The sequence below is a fragment of the Sander lucioperca genome, chromosome 3 (genome assembly GCF_008315115.2).
Source record: "Sander lucioperca isolate FBNREF2018 chromosome 3, SLUC_FBN_1.2, whole genome shotgun sequence".
Taxonomy (NCBI): Eukaryota; Metazoa; Chordata; class Actinopteri; order Perciformes; family Percidae; genus Sander; species Sander lucioperca.
In genome coordinates this window covers 22,259,973-22,281,864 of record NC_050175.1, presented here as the reverse complement: position 1 = coordinate 22,281,864, position 21,892 = coordinate 22,259,973, and the positions used below count along the sequence as shown (strand labels likewise).

The 21,892-nt window shown below is 38.9% G+C and overlaps 1 protein-coding gene across 1 annotated transcript; it reads right to left on the bottom strand.

Moving 5' to 3' along the window:
* Nucleotides 1-630: 630 nt before the first annotated feature.
* cmtm4 (CKLF-like MARVEL transmembrane domain containing 4) lies at nucleotides 631-21,228 on the bottom strand. Its single transcript, XM_031276621.2, has 4 exons — nucleotides 20,255-21,228; nucleotides 12,803-12,979; nucleotides 2,559-2,657; nucleotides 631-1,888 (listed from the first exon to the last, which is right to left on the bottom strand). Exons 1-4 carry the CDS (start codon nucleotides 20,438-20,440, stop codon nucleotides 1,724-1,726), a joined length of 627 nt encoding a protein of 208 aa, XP_031132481.1. The 5' UTR covers nucleotides 20,441-21,228; the 3' UTR covers nucleotides 631-1,723.
* Nucleotides 21,229-21,892: the final 664 nt, after the last annotated feature.

The following is a 21,892-nucleotide window of genomic DNA, read 5'->3' as shown; positions in this document are numbered from 1 at the left end:
AACACATTCATGGCCCAGTCCTCTGAAGGAATATATTTTAGATGACAACCAGGAGATGGAGCAATAGAGTCAGATAGTCAGTTAGACCATGCACAAACTCACCAAAGCTAATATACATAAAGGTCTTAAACAACATAAAAAATATACACGTGTAACTGTAGTGTAAATTCAATACATTAGAGCAATGTAAGACACCAACAATTAAGTTGACATTTCTTCCTTCATCATAAAAAGCAAATATAATGTGATTTTTTAAGCTTAAGCCTAGTTACACTGTCCGAACAGAAAAAACATTGAAGGAATGACAAATCTGTTTTGCGCTATGTATGCATGAGCCTTATAACAGATGCAATGTGGAATGATAGCGATTTCAAAATACATGAAGTGTGATAATATACTGTAGATACATATGGAGACATTTTAATGCAACCAAATAGAGTGAAAGCTGTGACAATAATGCTGAAAGTGCTGTATTTCCATCCCACCACCTTCAGTTGACTCTTCCTTTTTTAAATTAATTTTATCAGTTCATGTCCATTCTTTATGATAGTCCTATCATGTCTAATAATTAGGAAGGCCTTAAGAAATACAACATTTAACCGAGGCACCCTGTGATTTTATTTCAAATGCTTTTTTTTAAGAATCAAAGATGAAAGGAGTGTGTCAATACCTGAGATACAGTCTATGGGCTAAAGGGCATCTACTGAGGTGTGTTTCATAATTAATCTCACTGATGTACCATCAACATTTGCGTAACCTGAAGCCTTGGATACAGTATGTGCAAAGGTAACAAGATACCAATTACGATCATCGCGTGATACAACCTTCTCCTGTCTCACAGTGTTGACCTAACAGACCTCGAAATTAAAATCTTAGGAATGCTAGTGTGAATATCTTTTGAATAGTTTATACACAACTTGGGACAGAAAATACATTTTTACATTGGTCTCATTATTGTGGCAAACCCACTGGATGCATTTGTGTTGCAAAGAAGATCTTTTAGCACTAATTTCAAAATGTTGACCTTTTGTTGTGCTGCCTGTCTTCATTGCAGTTGATGAAGAACGACCCTGTACTGTTACTGTATAACTGTTGGCAGCAGGGAGCTTAATAGCGGCGAAGGGGAAACAAACATGTCAGCATGTGGAATCTTTAGATTCAAATATCTCATGTTTTGCTCACAGGTCACATTTATTACCACAGATTTCACAGACAGCGGCGTGAAATAAGCAAACTGTACAAACCTTCTGTAACTCGACTTCATTCACAGTGAAAAACAAAACTTTCTATTTCTAAAAAAAAAGTCAACACCTACGCCAAAGCAGGAGTTAGTGCACAGTTGGAGTAAGGTCAGCCTTTTTTTGGCTCTTTGTGGAAGTCATCATTCATACTGACTTAGAAAGGTACATGGGTGAAAGGTTTTACAGAGAATACCTTCAATTGTGACTGGAGCTCTTCACTTTAGAGTCTTCATGTGTCTCTGAAGCCAGGATGCCTGATAAACAAAGCCACAGAGCTCATCTGTGGCTATGAAATGAACATTTATTCAGTGGCTGGGCAGGCAGAAAGCACGGCTGAGGTGAGGAGAAGTCAAAAGCATGTGGTGAGCTTGAGATGGCCCTTGCACTCAAGACTTGAATGAAATACTGTTCTGAGGGCAGAGTCTATCTCAGTCAGCTGCCGGTAGTGTGGCTTTCCTTTCAGTCTGACTCTCTGCCAGCACTCATCCAAGTTCAGGTCGTGCCTCCATTTCTCCACGAGATGCCGTGCGTGCTCGCATGTACTCGCTGGTCTGAGCCGCCCCCTGACACCCATTGCCACGGCGCCACCTCCGTACCGCCAGGAAGGTGTTAACTCCATACACACCTGTCACCAGGAAGCCAAAGATCTGCATACAAGTGGAAACACAAACAGGAAGTATAATAACAATGTCTGAAATGGAATGGGAAACAAAGGACTAAACGCTTGCATAGCAACCCAGCTCCTGAAATAAATGTGTCAATGCAATCTTGATTTAGGCACGAAAATCTGTACAGACTAATATTAGGCTTAAAAGCTTACATGTTTTAAGGTGCATGGATAGACACACATATAAATTATTGTCATTGCCACACACGCGCACACACACACACACACACACACACACACACACACACACACACACACACACACACACACACACACACACACAAACGGTCTAGTGTTAAAACATGTGCATTAAGGTTTGGCAGCGTTCTGCTCTCTAATCAGACAGCATGTGACTCAGATCAGATAGCAACTAGAGCAGCAGCAGCAGCAGCAGTCAAATAATTCAGGGATCTGGTCAGAACAAAACAGAACCAGGAACAGCTCCTCAGTCTCCTCTGCTCACCCACACGTATGAGATAAAAAGTAAGGTACCTAAATGAGACCTTTGCTGAGGTTTTAGCCAACACTATTAAAATTAATCAGTATATTTCTGCCTTGATAGGGAAACTTGATGACTGATAGAGGTTTGTAAAGATGTCATGTTTTGTATCTGTATATCTGGGCAAAGGAGGATGGTTCTGACTACTCACCACTGCTGCTATTTCAGCTCCAGTGTTGTGGTTGATGCAGGCCAACACAAGAGACGACAAGAAGAAGAAGAAGGTGCTGGCAGCCGTGTTAACCAGGTCCTACAGGGAAGGCACAAAAACGGTTTGGTTAGTTTGTTTGCTAGTTTTGTTAGTTCTTAACCCTTTTAAAGCACCAAAGTAGGTAGTTAATACAATGAATATGGATAAGTACCTCATACAACCCCACTTTAAAATATTTGAACTATCCCTTTAACACAATACTTTAATTGAATGCACCTAAAGCACTCAAAGTGATACTTTAACAGCTGCCTCCTGCATTTTACATTTCAATCATTTTCAAGACATTTTTTTCTCACAGCAGGAGATGTTTGTTACCCCTAAAGCACATCATTGAAAGTATTAAAGCAATCATGAAATCTGGAATGTATTACAAAATAAATGCTGCACATAAGTGCAGAGGAGCTGCATCAATGCAGATACCAATGCTACAGATAAAAAACATTCGAAGCCATTTTGACACAATTTTAACCCATTTAGTTCTAGGTAGGACATCCTGGATAATGTTGTACCATGTTGAACAAACAAAGATTTAGCTCACACTCTTATAACCAGACAGACTGCAAACTGGCCCTTCACTATGGCTTTAAAACTGCAGGAGGGCAAAGAAGCCTACAGCCTATACTAGCCAACTAGTACCTCATATTACACACAAACACACATAACTCACTCCATCCCCCATGATTTTACACATGAGAAGGAGAATGAAAGACACTTCCCTTTGATGTGTTGCTCTCCTGTTTTCAGCAGTATAGGCAGTTAGGGAAGGGTTTATAATGAAGTGCTCAGCCCTCGTGATCAGATGTGTGATTGGGATCATGGCAGACGGTGGTCTCTCATATGACACACAACGCTCATACAATGGTGATGTCACAAACACTAAAACAGACACACTCGTACATACAAGTCAGTGCGCACACATAACAGGCGAAGCAGCCACTGATCCTGGGGTTAATCAGTATGGAACCAAAACACCTCATGCTAACTGCCACTAAACCACTACACACACTCAGATGCACACACTACATACATTGCTCACAATACACTAACACACACTCTCATCTCACCCAACTGGTTAAACAGGAAATGCTGCCTATTCCCATCTCAGTGTCCCTTTTATCATGGTACAGAATAGCTACCCAAAGCTTCCCAAATTCCACGTTTGAACCAGGCTGGCACTCTGTAAAACCTTAAATAACACAAGCACAGACTGCACCAAACCACTGGCTCTCTGGCTTATAATTGGATAGTGTCATTGTTTTACAATATTCTCTCCATCTAGAGCACTGAACCAAACTAGTATGCTTTACAAATATATATAATAGTTGAGTTTAAAGTTTTTCCCAAGGAAAGTCCCAACGGACTGAGCTACAACTGCTGCCCCCCCCCAAAAAAATGTTCCTCCCCGTCGGGCAATCAAACTAGAGATACTGTCAACTATACTAACGAGAAGAGATGTAATGTGCTTGTAGCAAGCAGTTACATAATATCCTCAGTTAACATAAACCAATAACAAATATACAAAAAAAACCTCTGTAAACAGGGCTCTGTATCACTAATGTCATCTTTTTGATAGAAACTTCTCTTACAGAAGAGACCAGAATCAGGACTGTATATTGGGTTTGTGCACAAAAGGGGGTGCTTGTTTAGGGTTAATCATATTTTAACACATACTGTATGCTGTTCTATGTTTCTGTTGTGCTCTCATGATAGAAGCTAGAAATGCTTATTGGACTGCAACTATGGAAATCCTAGAGGATGCAGCAGAACACTAATTTTGAAATATATTCTCTTAACAGTCTAAGCAAGTCCCACAGAGCCAGAAAGCTTCATGCAAAAATACAACTACCCACACCTTTCACATCTAAACCTGATTCGTTTTGAAAGCCAAACAGAGATAGTACGGAAGTATTTCATGTCTTTTGTCTGCTTGGGTGGCAAACTTCAGCTGTCAAACCAAGCTTTTATTGGATCCAGCTTGTAGGTAAAGTAAATACAACATGAGCAAAGTGGTCTCTGGTCTGAACTGATGATAGATTAATGACTATAGCTAATAATAACCCCAAACCTCAGCTGTGTGATCCGATTCAGCAGAGAGATGTAGATCATTGCCGGCAGAATAACAGAGAAACAAGGCTGGATTGAAACCAATCAGGAATCTTAAGCCTTTGCTTGTAATATTATTCTGTACACAGTGGTCCTAAATGGATGCTTTGATACTGGGGTGTGTGTGTAGTAGGGGTGTAAACAAACACAAATACATTATTTGAATAAGAACAAATAATGCTTTTTGAACAGATACAAAACCAACATGCATTAACTGTGATGAGATAATGTCTGTCCCCAGAACAAAACAACCAGAATATACTGGGTACATTGGCAGTATTTAAACCGTTGCTCTCCTTTTAAAAAGAGAATAACAACACTAGTATCCATCTCTCCCTCTCCCTCCCCTTCAGGCTGTGAAACGTCCGACAGCCGACAGTTATTTGGCTGTGCGAATTAGGAAAACGATGCACCGATTGGTCTGCCTGTATCTGTCTCTCTAGCCGGTTGTGCAAAGCCAGCTCGTCCACACAAACTAAAACCATGAAGTTCAACATAATAACTAAAAGTCACCAAGTGGCTTTACAACAGGATCCCAAGACTGTATTCATTTCCGTGTTTAAGGGGCGGGAAAGGGAGTCAGGACCTGTGTGTTTCCCCCTCTGTGCTGCCAAAGTCATCATAGAGGGTGAATTAGAGGAGATGGGATCACATAGCATATAATTGTACGAACAAAACCCTCCTGAGACTCTCGACCACATTATAAAACAACTTACTCCACAAAGGAGGAATGGCAGTCCATGGTTTAGAGTTAGGAAACAGGGGAAGGCAGCCGAAGGGTTAACAGTTGGTTAACACTCTAAAATGCTTACTCATAGTAAAAATCCCAGGGGCTTAATGTGACTGGAGCAGCTTTGAACTTGATAGACGTAAACAGCAAGGGGTACAGTCTACAACTGTGGAGTGGAACAGAGCATCATGGGCTTGTTGGCTACAACAGTTTGGAGTCAGGGCAGAGACTGTGAAATCAATCTGTAAGTCTTTCTGTGCTACAGTTTACTGAACAAAAGTGAATAGTAAAGGGTTTTTGTGTTGTAAACACAGAATTTGTTGTCCTCCAAATACAATTATTTCTTTACAAAACACGGAAAACTCAATATATCTGTGCATAACAGCATGTTTATAGCAATAACACTGACAATAACAACCTCCTCTGTGAGTCTAATGGCAACCCACAACCAAACTTACTTCTCCACATGCTTGTGCACACAAATAATACAAGTTAATTACATATTTCTAGACTACTAATCACCTGAGAGGAAAAAAAATGTGTAAATGCTGATTCAGCAGCATTCACAGTATAGACCTTTTTCACGGCAGACATGTTGACAGGTGTATTCAAAACCATTAATGATGGCTGCATTCCACTTAGGAGAGACCCTGGTATTGTGCATGTTGACTCACTGAAATAGCTTACTGGGACACTTGATGGAATTGAGCCATCGTTAAGGTTATCAATTTCAGCTGTGCTTTTCCTACTATGACAAGTCAAAATGTCTGCTGTGAAAAAGGTCCATTGTTTTCCGATTCTTAATTCTTCAACTTGTTTTGGTCGCCTTATTATGACTTTTTCGACATACTATAATAGGACTTTTTCATAATTTTTTTCAACAGACATGCACTGTGAAAGTGGTTAGCACTGCTCCAACAATTACCAGTAAGTAGGCACTGCAGACTCTGACATTTGGTTTGATCCCCAGTTCGGGCTGAGCCTTTTTGTGTAGAGTTTGGATGTTCTTCCAGACTTTTTTCAACACACTATACTATGACTTTTTTCGATATACTATACTATGATTTTTTTTCCGACTTGCTATACTATGACTTTTATCTTCATACTATATTATAACTTTTTTATGACTTTTTCCGTCGTACTTGCTATGACCTTTTTGACGTTTTTTGACATACTATACTATGACTTTTTCATCACTTTTTTAACATATTATTGTATGGCTTTTTTATCACTTTTTTCGACATACTAATGGATACTTTTATACTTTTTTCGACAAACCATACTATGACTTTTTAATGGATTTATTCGACATGCTATACTATGACTTTTTTTTTTTAGAAATTCTATTCAGTTACGTTTTTCGACATATGACAATTTTTCAACATACTATACTTACTTTTTTATCACTTTTTTCAACATATGATACTATGACTTTTTTATGACTTTTCTCAACAACATATTCTATGACTTTTTTCAATATACTCTCCTATGACTTTTTTATGACTTTTTCGACATACTATACTATGAATTTTTAATATTTTTTTTTCGACATACTATACTATGACTCTTTTTGATATACCATACTATGAATTTTTTCAACATTCTGTACCATGCCTTTTTTATCCCTTTTTTTGGACATACTATACTATGAGTTTTTTCAACATGCTATACTAGGACTTTTTTTAATCATTTTTTTCGACTTACTTTACTGACTTTTTATCACTTTACTCCACATACTATACTATGACTTCTTTCCACATACTATTCTATGACTATCACTTTTTTCGATTTACTATGACTATTTTCTACATACTATACTATAACTTTATGATTTTTTTCGACATACTATACTAGGACTTTTTAATCACTTTTTCGACATACTATGACTTCTTTCGACATGCTATACTATGACTTTTTTTTAATCAAATTTTCAACATACTATACTATGACTTTTTCGACATTCTATACTATGACTTTTTTAATCACTTTTTCAACATACTATACCTTTGACTTTTATCGACATAGTATTCTGAGTTTTTTCGACATAATATATTATGACTTTTTAAGATGTTTTTGGCATTTTCGACATACTACTGTATACTGACCTTTTTCAACATACATGACTTTTTATCACTTTTTTCGACATACTATTACTTTTTAATGACTTTTTCGACATACTATACTATGACTTTTTATTTAAAAAAAATTATGAATTACTATACTAAATAACAGTGAGTCTTAAGGCCCAGACACACAGAGCTGATGGCCAAACGTTGTCGTTGGGCTGATCAGTCTCCCCAAATTGGTCAAAAAAGTGCCTCGGAACACACCAAAGCGACAAGACGCAATACGTCTCCATAACAGCAGGCGGCGCTAATCTGTATTGTCGCCCAAAAATGAAAACCGGCAGCTGATTGGACGAACGCGTCACGTGGGTCTGGTTTCTCCGGAAATTCAAAGACAGACTGTCATGGCGGCTTGTTCAGAATACAATCTCATATTGTACTAAAATAGTTCACCGAAACGTGTTTCTGAAAACATTTTAAGCGAGAAATAGGCATAGCATAGCCATGCAGTTGCTGAATAGGTCTTCATTTCAGATCAACAAAGGTCAGTTTAAAAGATTTTCATCAGGTTTTGAGAGACTCTAGTCACACTCATTCCGCTCTCCGTTTCTGGGTTAGCACTATACCAATCAGATAGGTCATTTGAGTCCAACTGCCGGCAGTGCCCGCCCCGCCGATTATACATGTCAAATCGGACAAAATGAAGGCCGACAGCCCCTCGGACCGACGACGGCACGGAACACACCGAACAGACTCGAGTCACTGACCTCGCCAGACTGTCCAACGGCTGATTATCGGCTCCAGGGCTTAAAGTGAAAAAAAATCCTGAGCCTGAAACCTTTTTGTTAAATTAAGAGTCAATGTAGATTTACATATTGCAATAATATCATAATCCTACAATGAATCATTGTGAAAACAAAACTTTCTAGATGTTGTGTTGTTACTTTGGCCAGGTCATCATCAAAAAAGCGAATTAGTACATTCATGATTTTGTCCATGTTGACATTAGCTGCTTTACATTTATTAAAAACGTTGCATTGTTTAGCTTTTCATATAGCTAGACGTCTAAACTCTGGGGCAAGGCCGTTATGTTTAAATAACTGCCATGCTAATAACAAACAGACAGCTTTGTCAAGGCAGTTTGGGCTTCAGATAGCTTTTACACAGTGGCCACCGTTCATGACAAATCATGTTCCGCTATGAACGTGCACACACATATTGTTTGTATCACGGTCGGTCAATGAAGGTGCAGTCGCAGCGGTCGTTGCCGGTAACGTACTCGTATGACAGAGTGCACGGACCGAAGCTTTGTGACTAGCATCTAATGACTAGCAAGCACTTTCTTACCGCTGCTGCCGTACAGTATCTTCCTTGAACATGCGCTGCAGAAGCAAGCACCCGGCTCCCTCAATTTGAGGCACCAAGTGCTAAACAGCTTCCCGTCTCCACCCTTTTCCTCTTGTCCTCTATTCATGCCCAGCGCCATTTGTTTTTAACTCCTTTCTCAACTAAAGCTGTATCTACATGCTCCAAGTTTTGATAAACTTTGCCTCTTGCCTTCATTTTTTTAGCCGCGTTACCACGGAGACCACACCGGCACCGCACTCTCACATTTCGGCAAAGACCCGCCCTACTTTGCATCTGATTGGCTAGAACTCATTTCATTGGTAGGTGGTCGATGATTGGTTAAATCCAGCGCATCAAAACAAATCCCACGGTGCAGGAATACTTTAAGCCCTGCGGCTCTGTGTGTCTGGGCCTTCAAGTCAAAAGGCAAAGACACTACAGTCATGTGTGTTGGGTCAGACAGCATAACTCTTAGACTGAAAATTGTGTGTTCAAACCTTATGTGTTGCAGTGAGTTTTGAGGTCAAAAATACTATGAGATATGAGAATGTTTGGAAAACCAAAGGTTGTGCGTTCATAATTATGATGTTTTTGCGAAATGCTATGCTATAACTGTTTTATGACTTTTTCAGACATACTATACTATGACTTTTTTTATTCAACATGCTATGACTTTTTTTAGACATACTATACTATGACTTTTTTTTACCATTTTGTTCGACATATACTATGAAAATTTTCGACATAGGCCTACTATACTGAATATTTTTGACATTACATGTATTATAACTTTTTTTCGATATGTTATACTATTATTTTTTTCAACATGCTATGCTGACCTTTTCATGACTTTTTCCACATACTATACTACAACTTTTTCATGACTTTTTCGACATACTATACTATGACTTTTTATGACTTTTTACAACATACAATACTATGACTTTTTATGACTTTTTCAACATACTATACTATGACTTACTGACATTTTTTATGAATTACTATACTAAATATCACTGAGTCTTAAGTGAAAGTCAAATAGCAAACACACCACGGTAATGTGTGTCGGGTCAGATAGCTCAGGGTGATAGGAGAATGCTTGAAGGTTGTGTGTTCAAACCTTATGTGTTGCAGTGAGTTTTAAGGTCCAATATACAAAGTGAAAAAGATAAATATGCTCAAAACATAAACCTGTGTGTCAGGTTAGATAGCTCAGAGTGATATGAGAATGTCTGGAAAACACAAGGTTGTGTGTCCATACGTTTTCGAAATACTTTACTATGACTTTTTTCCGACATTTTCGACATACTACACTATAATTTTTAATGACTTTTTCGACATACTATAACTTTTTCGATATACTATACTATTACTTTTTTCGACATACTATACTATAACTTTTTTCAACACACTATACTATGACTTTTTCAACATACTATACTATGACTTCTAATGACTCAAGGTGATAGGAGAATGCTTAGAAGACTGAAGGTTGTGTTATGTGTTGCAGTGAGTTTTGAGGTCAAAGTGAAAAAGACTAATATGACCAAAACATAAACCTGTGTGTCAGGTCAGATAGCTCAGGGTGTTAAGATAAATGGAAAGTTGTGTGTTAATATTCATGATGTTGATGCTATACTATGACTATTTATTACTTTTTTCGACATACTATACCATGACTTTTTTTATTACTTTTTTTTTTTTTACATACTATGACTTTTTTGATATACTATGACTTTTTTCGACATACTATGAAAAAATTGTATAGTATATCAAATAAGTCATACTATGACTTCTTTTCAACATACTAGATTTTTCAACATACTATACTACGACTTTTTTCGACATACTATATTGACTTTTTTCGACATACTATACTATGACTTTTTTAGACATACACATATTTCAGCAAGAAAATTAATTTAAACAGTAAAATGTTCTACATCTTTTGGCATTATTAAACTTTTAAATTTTAGTTTACTTTAGTGTTAGCCTTTAAATATTCCACATCTTTTTTAACATGAGTGGTGTTATTCAACTTTTCAATGAAATTCATACTAATTAAAACCATTCCCACTTTTCCAACTATTCTCACTACTTCACCTTCTTCCTATGAAGTTAGCAATCCAGTTTAGCTTCAGCAATTTAGCTTTTTAGCATTCACACGCATTTTCTGCAGGAAATGCATTTTCTAATTAACTTGTCAGAGCTGACATTAAAAATTCCAGTGAGGCTCAGGAGAAAATGAACAGACTGTCTAAGAAAAAGAACGAACAGTAGGATTTTAGATTATATGGACTGCCACTCCGAGACTGTAAAAAGCTTTCATTTGGTGTTGTTCTGGCAAAAGTAGAAGCCAAAGGCACACCCTTTATTCATGTATGAGGTGTAATACTGTACCAAGGATGCCATAAAGCAATCTGATAGCTATGGGTGGATTTGGACATTAACATCCACTGCTTTACTACGATATGTACGCTGTGTGGCCTCTGGAAATACAGTTTAAGACTCTTGTTTTTCCCCTCCCCTCTGTAAAGGATACTTGGCTGCAACTCAGAACACACCAATGTGTGTATATAGGCAAATGCATATTCTGGTGGTAACACTGAAACTGTACACCCTCCCAACCAGTTACATACTCACTGAAGTTTCACAGTTACCTGGTATAATGAGCTTGTGCTAAGCCTGATAATAAATACATGGCTATACACTGACTATAAGCAGTCAATGTACAGGTAGATCAGATTTGCTGTGATACACAACGCAGGGTATATAGTTTAATATTGCCATGACAATTATGTAAATCAAGAACAAAACATCAATTTAATCTTTTAACAGAGTATCAAGACTAAAGGTCTACAGTCATGCTAGCGGCTGTACTCATCGGCTCAGTGGTACTTTGAGCTAAATGCTAACCTCAGCATGTTAACATGCTTACACTGCCACCACTAACATGTTAATGCTGCAGGTATAATGTTTACTATGTTTACCATCGTAGTTTAACATATAAGCATGCTAACATTTGCATAAGTAGCACGAAACACAGAGTACTGCTGAGGTGGATTTTTTTGCGTCTAGTTATTTATCACCCAATCTAGAAATTCCAGCAAAAAGTTAAGTTTAAGGACTTAAATCCATATAATAATTTGCAGAACCACTGCTTATGAATTTGCTATTAAAAGATGAAGCATGTTGCTGGATTTATATATGAGCCAAGGTGATAATCTGTTAGATAGCCTCTCTGACAAAATGTGATTAGGAATCCCCTTGTCAATAGTCTTGTTGCTGTAACCAAATGCTTCCACACACCGTTTTTGCAAATGTATTTTTGTCATAGTCCAACCTGTTGTTGTGTTATGTACAGTTCAGACACAAGGACTCTAATGATCCAAGCTTAAAGCTATAGTGCGTAGTAATGACAACAAAACCATAACACACACACACACACACACACACACACACACACACACACACACACAGTTGCTAGTAGCCTAGGAGGACATGGAGGATTTAAAAAACAGAGGTACAGAGAGGTAATTATCTTCACTCGAGTTTCTGCGCGGGAAAGTCAACAGACGCTACAATCTTGTGAACATAGCCAGACTGACAAATACAGAGAGAGTTGTGTGGAGCTGATAGTTTTAATTAGCTTTGTAGCAACTCATTTGGCAATGGCTTGAATGTAACGGACGTTCATTAATATCAAAAAGTTACGCACTAAAGCTTTAAACTTCCCAGGCTTGCAATCTCTTCAAAGTTCAAGAGTGAACTTTGGTAGCTTGGCTTTGGTAGCCCCAGCAGTTGTGTCAAACAATGTCACCCGCTGCCATTTTGTCTCAAACTCTTGTCACAACCCTCGTCAAGAACCTATTGTTCTTAACTGAGTCAAATATATCATGTGTCTGGTCCTATGGCACCTTGCGTCTGCCTGTACCTACCGTGAGGCTCCAGTTGACATGGGGCACCTTGGTGTGCAGGTTGAGGCTGAAGATAAAGAGGAGGACTCCTGTCACCACGAAGGCACTGCAACTGACAAACTCGAAGAAGTACACCCCCCCACAGGGAGAACACATCATGATGGTCTCAATGCAGATGAATCCAATAAGTGATAGGACCTGAAGTAAAGAAGAACAGTAGAAGGACATATTGAGTGTACCGTATATTTGTACTGTATGTTAACTGTCTTAATGATATCAATCAAACTCTTACACAATTACTCTACACGTTTGATTTGTATGACTGGAATCTGGATGAATCTCAGAGTCATTCAAGTTTGAGCTAGTCTACAAAAATAAAAATATTTACTGTCATATTTTCTTCAATGTGTAATATAAAAATCCCAAAATAAATGTGTACTGAAATACTGCTCTTAAGCATAAAAGAGCATGTAGGTGAAGCCATTTCTGTAACTTTATGCAAGTGTCTGTTAGTGCTGAAATTCCAAGCTTTCCAGATGATGAAGTGATTGTCCTATGAATAGACCAGAGGCCATGAGCCCATCTCAAGAGTCCCACTCCTGGCAGCCTGTGAAGATGCCTCCCTCCAGCCAACATCCATCAACAAACCACAGTATGGGAAGAATTCTGCTATTAAGGTGTTCCTCTTGCCATCTAGACCTCAACAAAACCACACACAGATTACCGATTGGCTCAGAGTGGTCCAAGAACCAGAGACATAACAGAACCAGGAGAATGCCCTGAAGCAGCCGAATTCAAACCAGTTTAGACCAGATCTACTTGGTCTACCAGAGCGAGGCAGTTTTGACATTTTGTATTAAATCTTGATACAATATATTGTATAATGATGGGTTTAAGTTGAGGGATGAATGGAGGTTAAACTGTAACAAAAAAGTCCACGGCAACGTTTTGAGCTTTTCCAAATGACACAACCACTCTGGGCCATTATTCACTAAGCTTTTTACCTTATTGTATCAGTCTTTGTATGTACTTGTGCATGGAAGGACAGTTTTATTGTCAACTAAGGCATGCCTTGTATATTATCTGTGTTGAACTCTACTCTATACACTTAAGATACAACAGCACTGAGATAATGCATTACAATAGTGTTTGATTACATGGATTCATAAATGTTCATGCAAACTGCACAGGCCAGTTTTGCATGAGCAGATGCAACTTTACACAGGTGTGAAGGCTTTCTTTTCCTTTTCTTTTTCCTTTATTTGCAAAAGGTACCTAGACGTAAAGTGTCATGGCTGATTTAGAAACTGCCACAACACTTGACACATGCTTTCTTTAAAGACATAACAGTTTGTGTTACAGTTTGTGTTAAGCTCACCAACTCAGTTACAACACTAACAGTGCAGGAAAGACTTTGACAACAGTAGAAGGCAGTGTAAAGTTTTCATTAAACTGCAGTAGTCGTTTTTGTACAGATGACTGAAGTGCTGCTTCATTAGCTGCTTCTTCTCTATAAGCAGGACACTGAATATCTCACCGCTCCAGGTTGCTTTGATGACTTTTGCTAGTCTCAAAGAGAAATTTGGGGTTGTTTTTATTTTGACATATTAGTTTGGATAAATAAGAATCCCTGGCTGCAGCAAGGGCAAGTTTATATAATGCAAAGTTATTATTCCAGGCAACCTCATGCTTAAATGAGCACCATTTACACTCAAGTTTATGGCAAGTGGGCCTTAAGACACACAAATCATCGTTGGGTGCCAATCTCTTTGAAATCTGCTTCCTCTGTCATCAAGGCAACAAAGTCAAGGGAATTGCACATGCATGAGTTTAGGGATGTGGTCAGATTATCTAAATAATTTGGGCAGTGAGAGAAATACAAACATTAGCAACCAAACATTATATAACCAAAATGGTCAGATAACACAGAAGGGAAGAAGAAAACTGATAATTAAGAAACATCAAGGCCATTGACTAAAACTATGTAATGCACCAACTGTTTATAACCAAAGGTATCAACAGAACACCTAATTCCATAAATCTCTGTACCATTTATACATGACATAATATGTGTTGGAATGCATACCCACATGGAGCCTCTGATGGCTCCAACATAAGCCTCATCTTTAAATCCTTACAAACATTTTGCCACCACAACAAATGACTTGACAAAAATAGATGGATACAGTCAAACAAGCATAAATATGAAGGCACACATATCATTGGCGTGCAAAGCTGTGTTCTGAGCTGAGGAGATGAAATAAGAGCTTTCACCTACTGTTTGTATCTGTGTGTGTGTGTGTGTGTGTGTGTGTGTGTGTGTGTGTGTGTGTGTGTCTGTGTGTATAAAAAATAGGCTTCATTTATAGAAGATGTAAGAAGGACAATGACTTGCAAATCATGTGCCTAGTATGGAGACTGGTCGTAAATCTCAATGTTCATCTTACAGGAAAGGTATATTTGCTTGTTTATATTTTGCCCGTTTTTTGGTGTGCCTATTTGGAATAACATTTGCAAGAAGCTGAATTTCACCAGCTATACAGCAAAGCTTTTTTCCAGAGATAGGACATTTATTCCCTTTCTGTTGCAGAAAAGTCTCTCTAAAGCGGTTTTATCTAAACATTTGAAACTTGTTCATTAAGGAGCTATTTTGACACTAAAGTGTCCATGTAAAAAAGCTTCAAAGTTAAAGGCTTTTTTAAAAATTCAAACACTGCGGTTGTTTGTGAAACCCAATATAGATTTTCTTTTCTTTTTTAGCCATCACAGCTCGTTGCTTCTTATTGCTTTGACACTGCTGAGCAAATGCATTTTAGAACAACCCCAAACAGTCTCATTAGCAGAAGACCCCTCCTTCTCTCCCTGAGCTCTCAGCAGCTCAATTGTCAGCCCTATTCATCCAGTTTAATGAGCAGAGTCTACTGTTTCTGACAAGCAGAGTGTTGTTGTGTGATGAACTCTCCTGTTTGTGACAGACTCTTTGTTCAGTCTTCCAAATCTCAGGCTCTTGCCTCACAGGAAAAACCTAAAGATCTACATATAGTAATGCATGGACACAATATGTCTAGCAGTCACATTGTCGACAAAAACGACAAAACAGAACACAAATTCACCATTATTAAGACAAAGTTTTCATATTTTGTGCAGCTGCTAAAGCCTCATTAAAGCATGTAGTTGGATAGAAATCCATGTGTGACAGTAACACAACCACAAAAAGGTTACACCCAAACAGTGGAGGGCTGCATCGGCCGAGGGCTGATGTCATGTCTCTTGAAGAGAGCATATTGCTTTCCCCGAGTCTTTGTGTAGCAGGTGTCAGGCAGCCACAGGGGAGGAGGCGAGGGATAACAAAGCACTATACTGGATAATCTTGTAAGTAATGATTTTATGTCAACCTTCACCCCTACACAACCTGTTCAATGTGCATGCATAAATGCACCATCATGCACATCAACTCTCTTCCTATTCTCTCTCTCACATGCACACACATCCTTATCTTTGGGATTATGCACATTATTAGTTGCCTTTAAAGGCCTCTTAAACTCAGATCCCCTTCTTATACACCATCTGTTCTGTGCAAAAAACTAATGGGGGAGAAAAGAGGCCTTGCTGGGAAGACTATGCAACACTGTATGCTGCACTCCAAGTGCTATGGGACCTCATGCACAAAGAAATTACCCAAAATGTTGAATATGCTTCAGCAGCAGCCCACAGTCATGTATGTAACGGAAAATGTAGCCTGAATACAAGTTATACTTCACCCCAGAGGATAAAGTAAGTGTGTGTTGGTGTGTGTAGGCAACGCCATGCATGTTTCCCCACATGCATGCACAACGTTCTTGTTGTCCTTATGTCTCCCTTCAAGCATCGAATAAGTAATGTTTCAACCAGAAGAAAATGGAGCATATGGTGTCCCCTTTAGAACAGGAAGTGCTCACTGACATTTGGGAGCATCTGGTAACTTCATTACACAACATCCACAGACTGAAAAAACACCTTACCATAATATTTAATTACCACTTGTTAGAATAGGGAAACGTGGGTTCACATTCCATTATGAGTGAACTGTTAGGCCTATTCATCGTGAAGCTTGTTGGGAAACAAAAAGGGCTTGATTGGTGTACTGTCAGGTGCTACAAGATATCATGTTCCTGTAGAGGGGCATGAGCTGAATTTCAGTTGGTCTTTGTTGACCCAGTCACAGCAGAGTGACAAAGACAAACCTGCTCTCAGTATGGACACACCTTGCTCAGGTTACATCCTACTGGGGGTTGTTCCTGATCAGTACGGGGTCAGTTGAAGCCTGTCTATCCATTCATCCAAGGTATGACAAGTTTACTGGCTCTATAAGAGCCTGTGCAAATGCATTTTAGTGCGCCGGTGTGAAACAACTACACAGTTCTATTCTACTTAGCACCTTGGTCTGTGCATAGGGAAACAAAGAATTTCTCAGTAATCATGGATCAGTGCAAATGTCAGACATGTCTTTCTTAGTGCAAGGCCTGAATGTAATATAATATAATATAATATAATATAAACTTTTTCTTGGCAAAGTCTGAAGGAAATATGGACATTGCCAGAGGGGGTATATGAGGTATTAGGGGCCCACTAACTTTTGGGTGATGATATGCAAAACTGACATCACCACAAAAGCTTTACATTCAACCTTGTATTTTATACAGCAGAACTCCTTATTCCTCAATGTGTGCAAAAAGATGATTTTTAAAGAAGCATGCAGTGCAATGCAGCATGTATTGTACTGTACCAGTCCATTTTGCATGGATGCTAATCATTACTCCATATAACTTATTTATGTACAAAGATGATCCATTAACACATGCTCACACTGCCCTTTCAGCAACTTTCAGAGCAACTTTCTGTAAACACAGTATATGAATAAATAACAGACACAACACCTCCTTCGCAGTGTTTCCAGATTAAGCAGAACCGGTCCTGTACATGTACAGTACATCACATGCAGTCAGCTTTGCATTGTCATCAATCAGTTCTCGAAGGTCATCACACAGCCTCAGCTGGCAAAGAGCTGAACGATTAGAGGACAGAACAGTAAAAATGCAAGCCAGTTAAGCTATTAACGTTTGGCAGACAGTCTTGTAGGCCTCTTCTGAGGTACTGAATGTAAACTTGAATGACTTCAATGGTCCTGTCCTTGTAGGTGAAGGAGAAATGACTAGGTCTATTTGGGAAGTCAGTATCAGCACTGAACAAACCATTCAAGTACATAGGAAGTGTAAACAGAATATTAGTATTAGGAACTAAGGTAATGCTTGTATTTACCTTAGCTGTACCATAGCTGTTATGTTACTGCATTTATATTCGTATCAGTGCCTTTGTAATATTGTGTGCAGGTTTTTTTATTTACCATATAAGTTGGCATTGGTGGTAAATGTTTTGAAACCAAGGCTCACTTGTGGACCTAGTGATTGAACTTAAACAAAATACTTTTCGGCATCTAAAGTGTCGTCAGATTTAGCCTCACTATATTTTATCCAGGCAAAGTTTTTGTATGGCTGCTTGTGTTTGGACTTTACATCTAAGAACTTTGGCTTTTCTTTTGTGAAATAAAAAAAGGGTTTTTTTGATTGTTTTAATGCAAAGTATCAAACATGTTTTGTATCAGTACTGAAATTCTGGTATGGTATCAGCCAAAGTATTTTGAAATGATAGCCAGCCCTACTTGTGCGCCCATATCACTATGGTGTTGCATGAGAGGAATCCCTACTATTCAGATATTTAAATGATATTGTACATTCATGGGCAATCCCAAAACCATAAAGCCAAGCACCAGCACCATTGCACACACATACACATACATACATGCATACATACACATGTATATATGTACACATGTATGTATGTATGTATGTATGTATGTATGTATGTATGTATGTATGTATATATATATATATATATATATATATATATATATATATATATATATATATAAAATATGTGTGAGTTTTACTGTATTGCATTTATTTATCAGTAGGCAGTCTTCTGCAGCTAAAGCAATGTTCAAGAAGAACAAAGATAAAAATTCAGTTTGTGCAGCCATTGAGCAGCCAAGTCAAAGACAATATTCTACCATTTGCTGTGAAACAGATGAAGACTGTGAATGTGAATCCTTTTTTTTTTTTAAGTTACTGTCCGCTCCAAACCTCTCCCACGCTGATGACAGATGGCTTCCTATCCTAACATCCCACGTACACCAAGGTAAACATCACAGGTGTGTGCAATAGCACAGGCTGTGCGCTTCTCTAAGACCAGTGGGACACGCAGACACCCACAAGCTGAAATTTGTTTTCAAACTTTTTCTAGAGCAAAAACAAAAGTTTTAAAAGTGAAGCACAGAAGCCAGAGCTCTGCAATCTTCTCTTCTAACAGTTTGGACTGCTAGCTTGCTTGTGCTATCCACAAACATTGTTAGTTATAATTGCTAGCTTCCTTAACTCCATGGTTTTTCCTGTTGTGGACGCACTACATCACGTGCATGAGTATGCAGGCCTGTGTGTTTTTTTGGCACCAGAAGAAGAGAAATTGTTCTGGCTCGATAGATATTTCCTCCTCTGGTGAATTGTCAGTGCTTTGGGAGCCCTCATTTTGCTTGGTACCTATGTCATAAGACATCTGGTTTAGGTGTATTGATTTAAAATAACAGTAAAACATTGTTTTTTCCAGTAACCACTACATTCTGTCAAAGAAATAATGACGTGGGTTTTTTTTTTCTAAGAGCAATTCAGGAACTAATCAAATACACAGGCATCACTGTGTGCATTAGTGAGTAGGCCCACAGTTGGTAGACACATTTGAGGACTTTGGGAGTAGCAGTGGAATAGCAGCAAGCATTCAAACATTGGAAAGGTAATTTTCTACCTGCTTGCAAACATGCAAAACAAAAGTTATGAAGCCCCTACAGAAATACTAGCTTAGCACAAGATACATAAAATATCACAAAACACAAAATAAGATCACTATAAAGGCACTGTTGGGGACAACATTGAATTACTGTACTAGTTTGTTGGAGTCAATGTGCATCCTTCAAAATAAGAGTCTACTGGAAATACACATTCAGCCTACATGTTTGGCAATAAGGTGTACAAAGCATTACTAAATTAAGAAATGGGATCCTTAGCAACCTCAACCCTGTACCTTCACGTGTCAAGGGGTAAACCTGACTATCATTATTTTAAGGGATGAGGTGCAGGGTAAACCAGGACCTGTAGAGCCACATCTATTTGAATTAACATTATGGGTTTACCACTTCAGGGAGTAAACGGTGAGATGCTCAGAATACAGTAGTTTCAAAATGTTACAGTGTTGCTTTAAAGAAGAATAGTAACCTACTTTCCCTGAAGGTATAGTTATGCTGTGCTATGCCATATGTTAGTGGCTGCTCAGACGTTATCCACCAATCTCTGAACATTGCAATGTATGTTCAATGCTCAAACTTACCACTTCAACCGCCTTTAAAATCCCAAAGTATGACTTAAGGTACTCCATGTCGCACCTAATCCCCCCCAAAACATTCCTTGAATGGACGGGCTCGGTGGTGGGTTGATACGGACTGCTGGCCCCGGAGATCATGGAAGTGTTGGAGGCCTCGCCGTCAAAGCCCTCTGCCTCCTCGGTGGTCCTCATGATGATTGTCGGGAGAAGCTGGACTCTCTCGACTAGCACTGTTACGACATATAAACCCAAGCTGACAAACCGCCTGGATCCACCTCACGGGCGCAGGTTATGCTTCAGAAAGCACACTTTGTTCCATACAGGCTGGAAGTGGATGGAGAAAACAAACCAGACTGTCCACTTTTCACAGCCACCCCACGGGGAAACAGCCGCGGAGGGTGCTCTTTATCACTGCGCGCAGGAAGATCAGGCTGGGATCCGTTTAATGTAACCCTGCGCAATTTCGTCCTGGTTGCAATGTTGGTTCTCTCTAAGCACTTCTAACTATGTTAGGCGGGTCACTTGTTCGAATCCCAGGGTCACTTCACCATGGACGATTCTGGTTAACGTTACAGCAGCACCGGAAAAAAATGCCTACCCGGCTGTGTAACTCGTCTCTGCGGCTGAAAAACATCCACCCATTATGGCCCAGAAGAACCGAGAGAGAACATTATTGTTTCCTATTGTAAACTTATAGGCTAGTCTCTACAGCAGTGAGGCTGCCTGGACGCCGCTTTTACTCGCTATGGATGCGAGGAAAGCTTGTCTCCGCCCCTCTGAAAACTGCACATTCTTGTGTAGGCTCTGCGCCCGTTTTAAGTATTCCCAAACAGCCTGCAAAGCGAATCCAGCCGGAACCACGGCGACAGGACCGGGCTCTGCTACATTTTTCTGCCTCTTCTACTGGTCCTTTCTCATCGTCGGTATGCCTCTGCAGCCTGCAAGTTAGCCTACCTCCAGTCAGGCCTGATGGCATTGTTTCTATTTTCTCTTGATGATTACAGTATTGCAGTATAAGTTTATACAGTACTTTATCTTCCGGTGTAGCATATCACTATAATAATCTAAGAGTTTTTGCTGTATAATCTTTAAAAGTCAACCTTGAATATCACAATATAAAAAAGAAATAGCCTACATATAACGGCTTTGCTACAGCTATTTCTCCAAATTGATTAATACAGGCGTGACAGCAAAATATCCTGGATTTTTTTTTAATCAGATGTCAGGTCAAGTAAACTTTCAGAATTCAGGGATAGGCCTAATTTTCTCCAAATTAAATAAACTGTGCTTCCCTGTACCTTACTGCCCTCTTATGGTAGGTAGTGGTATTAAAAAGTTGTATAGGTGATTGCACAGGGTGGATATGCTGCAAAAGTCTATCTGGTCCTTAAATAATGCATTCAAACAGTAATTATTCTTTAATGTAGTGTTGCTGTTCTCTGGTCAGTATTTTCAGTTCGGGAGAGTTCAATTCTTAAAGTGCCCATGCATCCAGAAGGAATAAAGACTCTGCTCAAATGTGCAGTCAGCCAATAAAATGTGGAGTGTTGCAAACATAGCAGTAGGATGGATAGAGGCAATTAAACTGAATGACTGGCTTAAAAACAAATACTAAACAAGTTCAGTTGAATACATTATGATTTG

Bases quoted from the DNA above. Each gene is read 5' to 3' on its own strand.
- cmtm4 (XM_031276621.2), bottom strand. From the start codon at position 20,440: ATGAGGACCACCGAGGAGGCAGAGGGCTTTGACGGCGAGGCCTCCAAC. The intron at 12,980-20,254 runs GTAAGTTTGAGC...TCTTTACTTCAG, and splicing joins TTTTAAAGGCGGTTGAAGTG to GTCCTATCACTTATTGGATT. The intron at 2,658-12,802 runs GTAGGTACAGGC...CCTTCCCTGTAG, and splicing joins ATGTCAACTGGAGCCTCACG to GACCTGGTTAACACGGCTGC.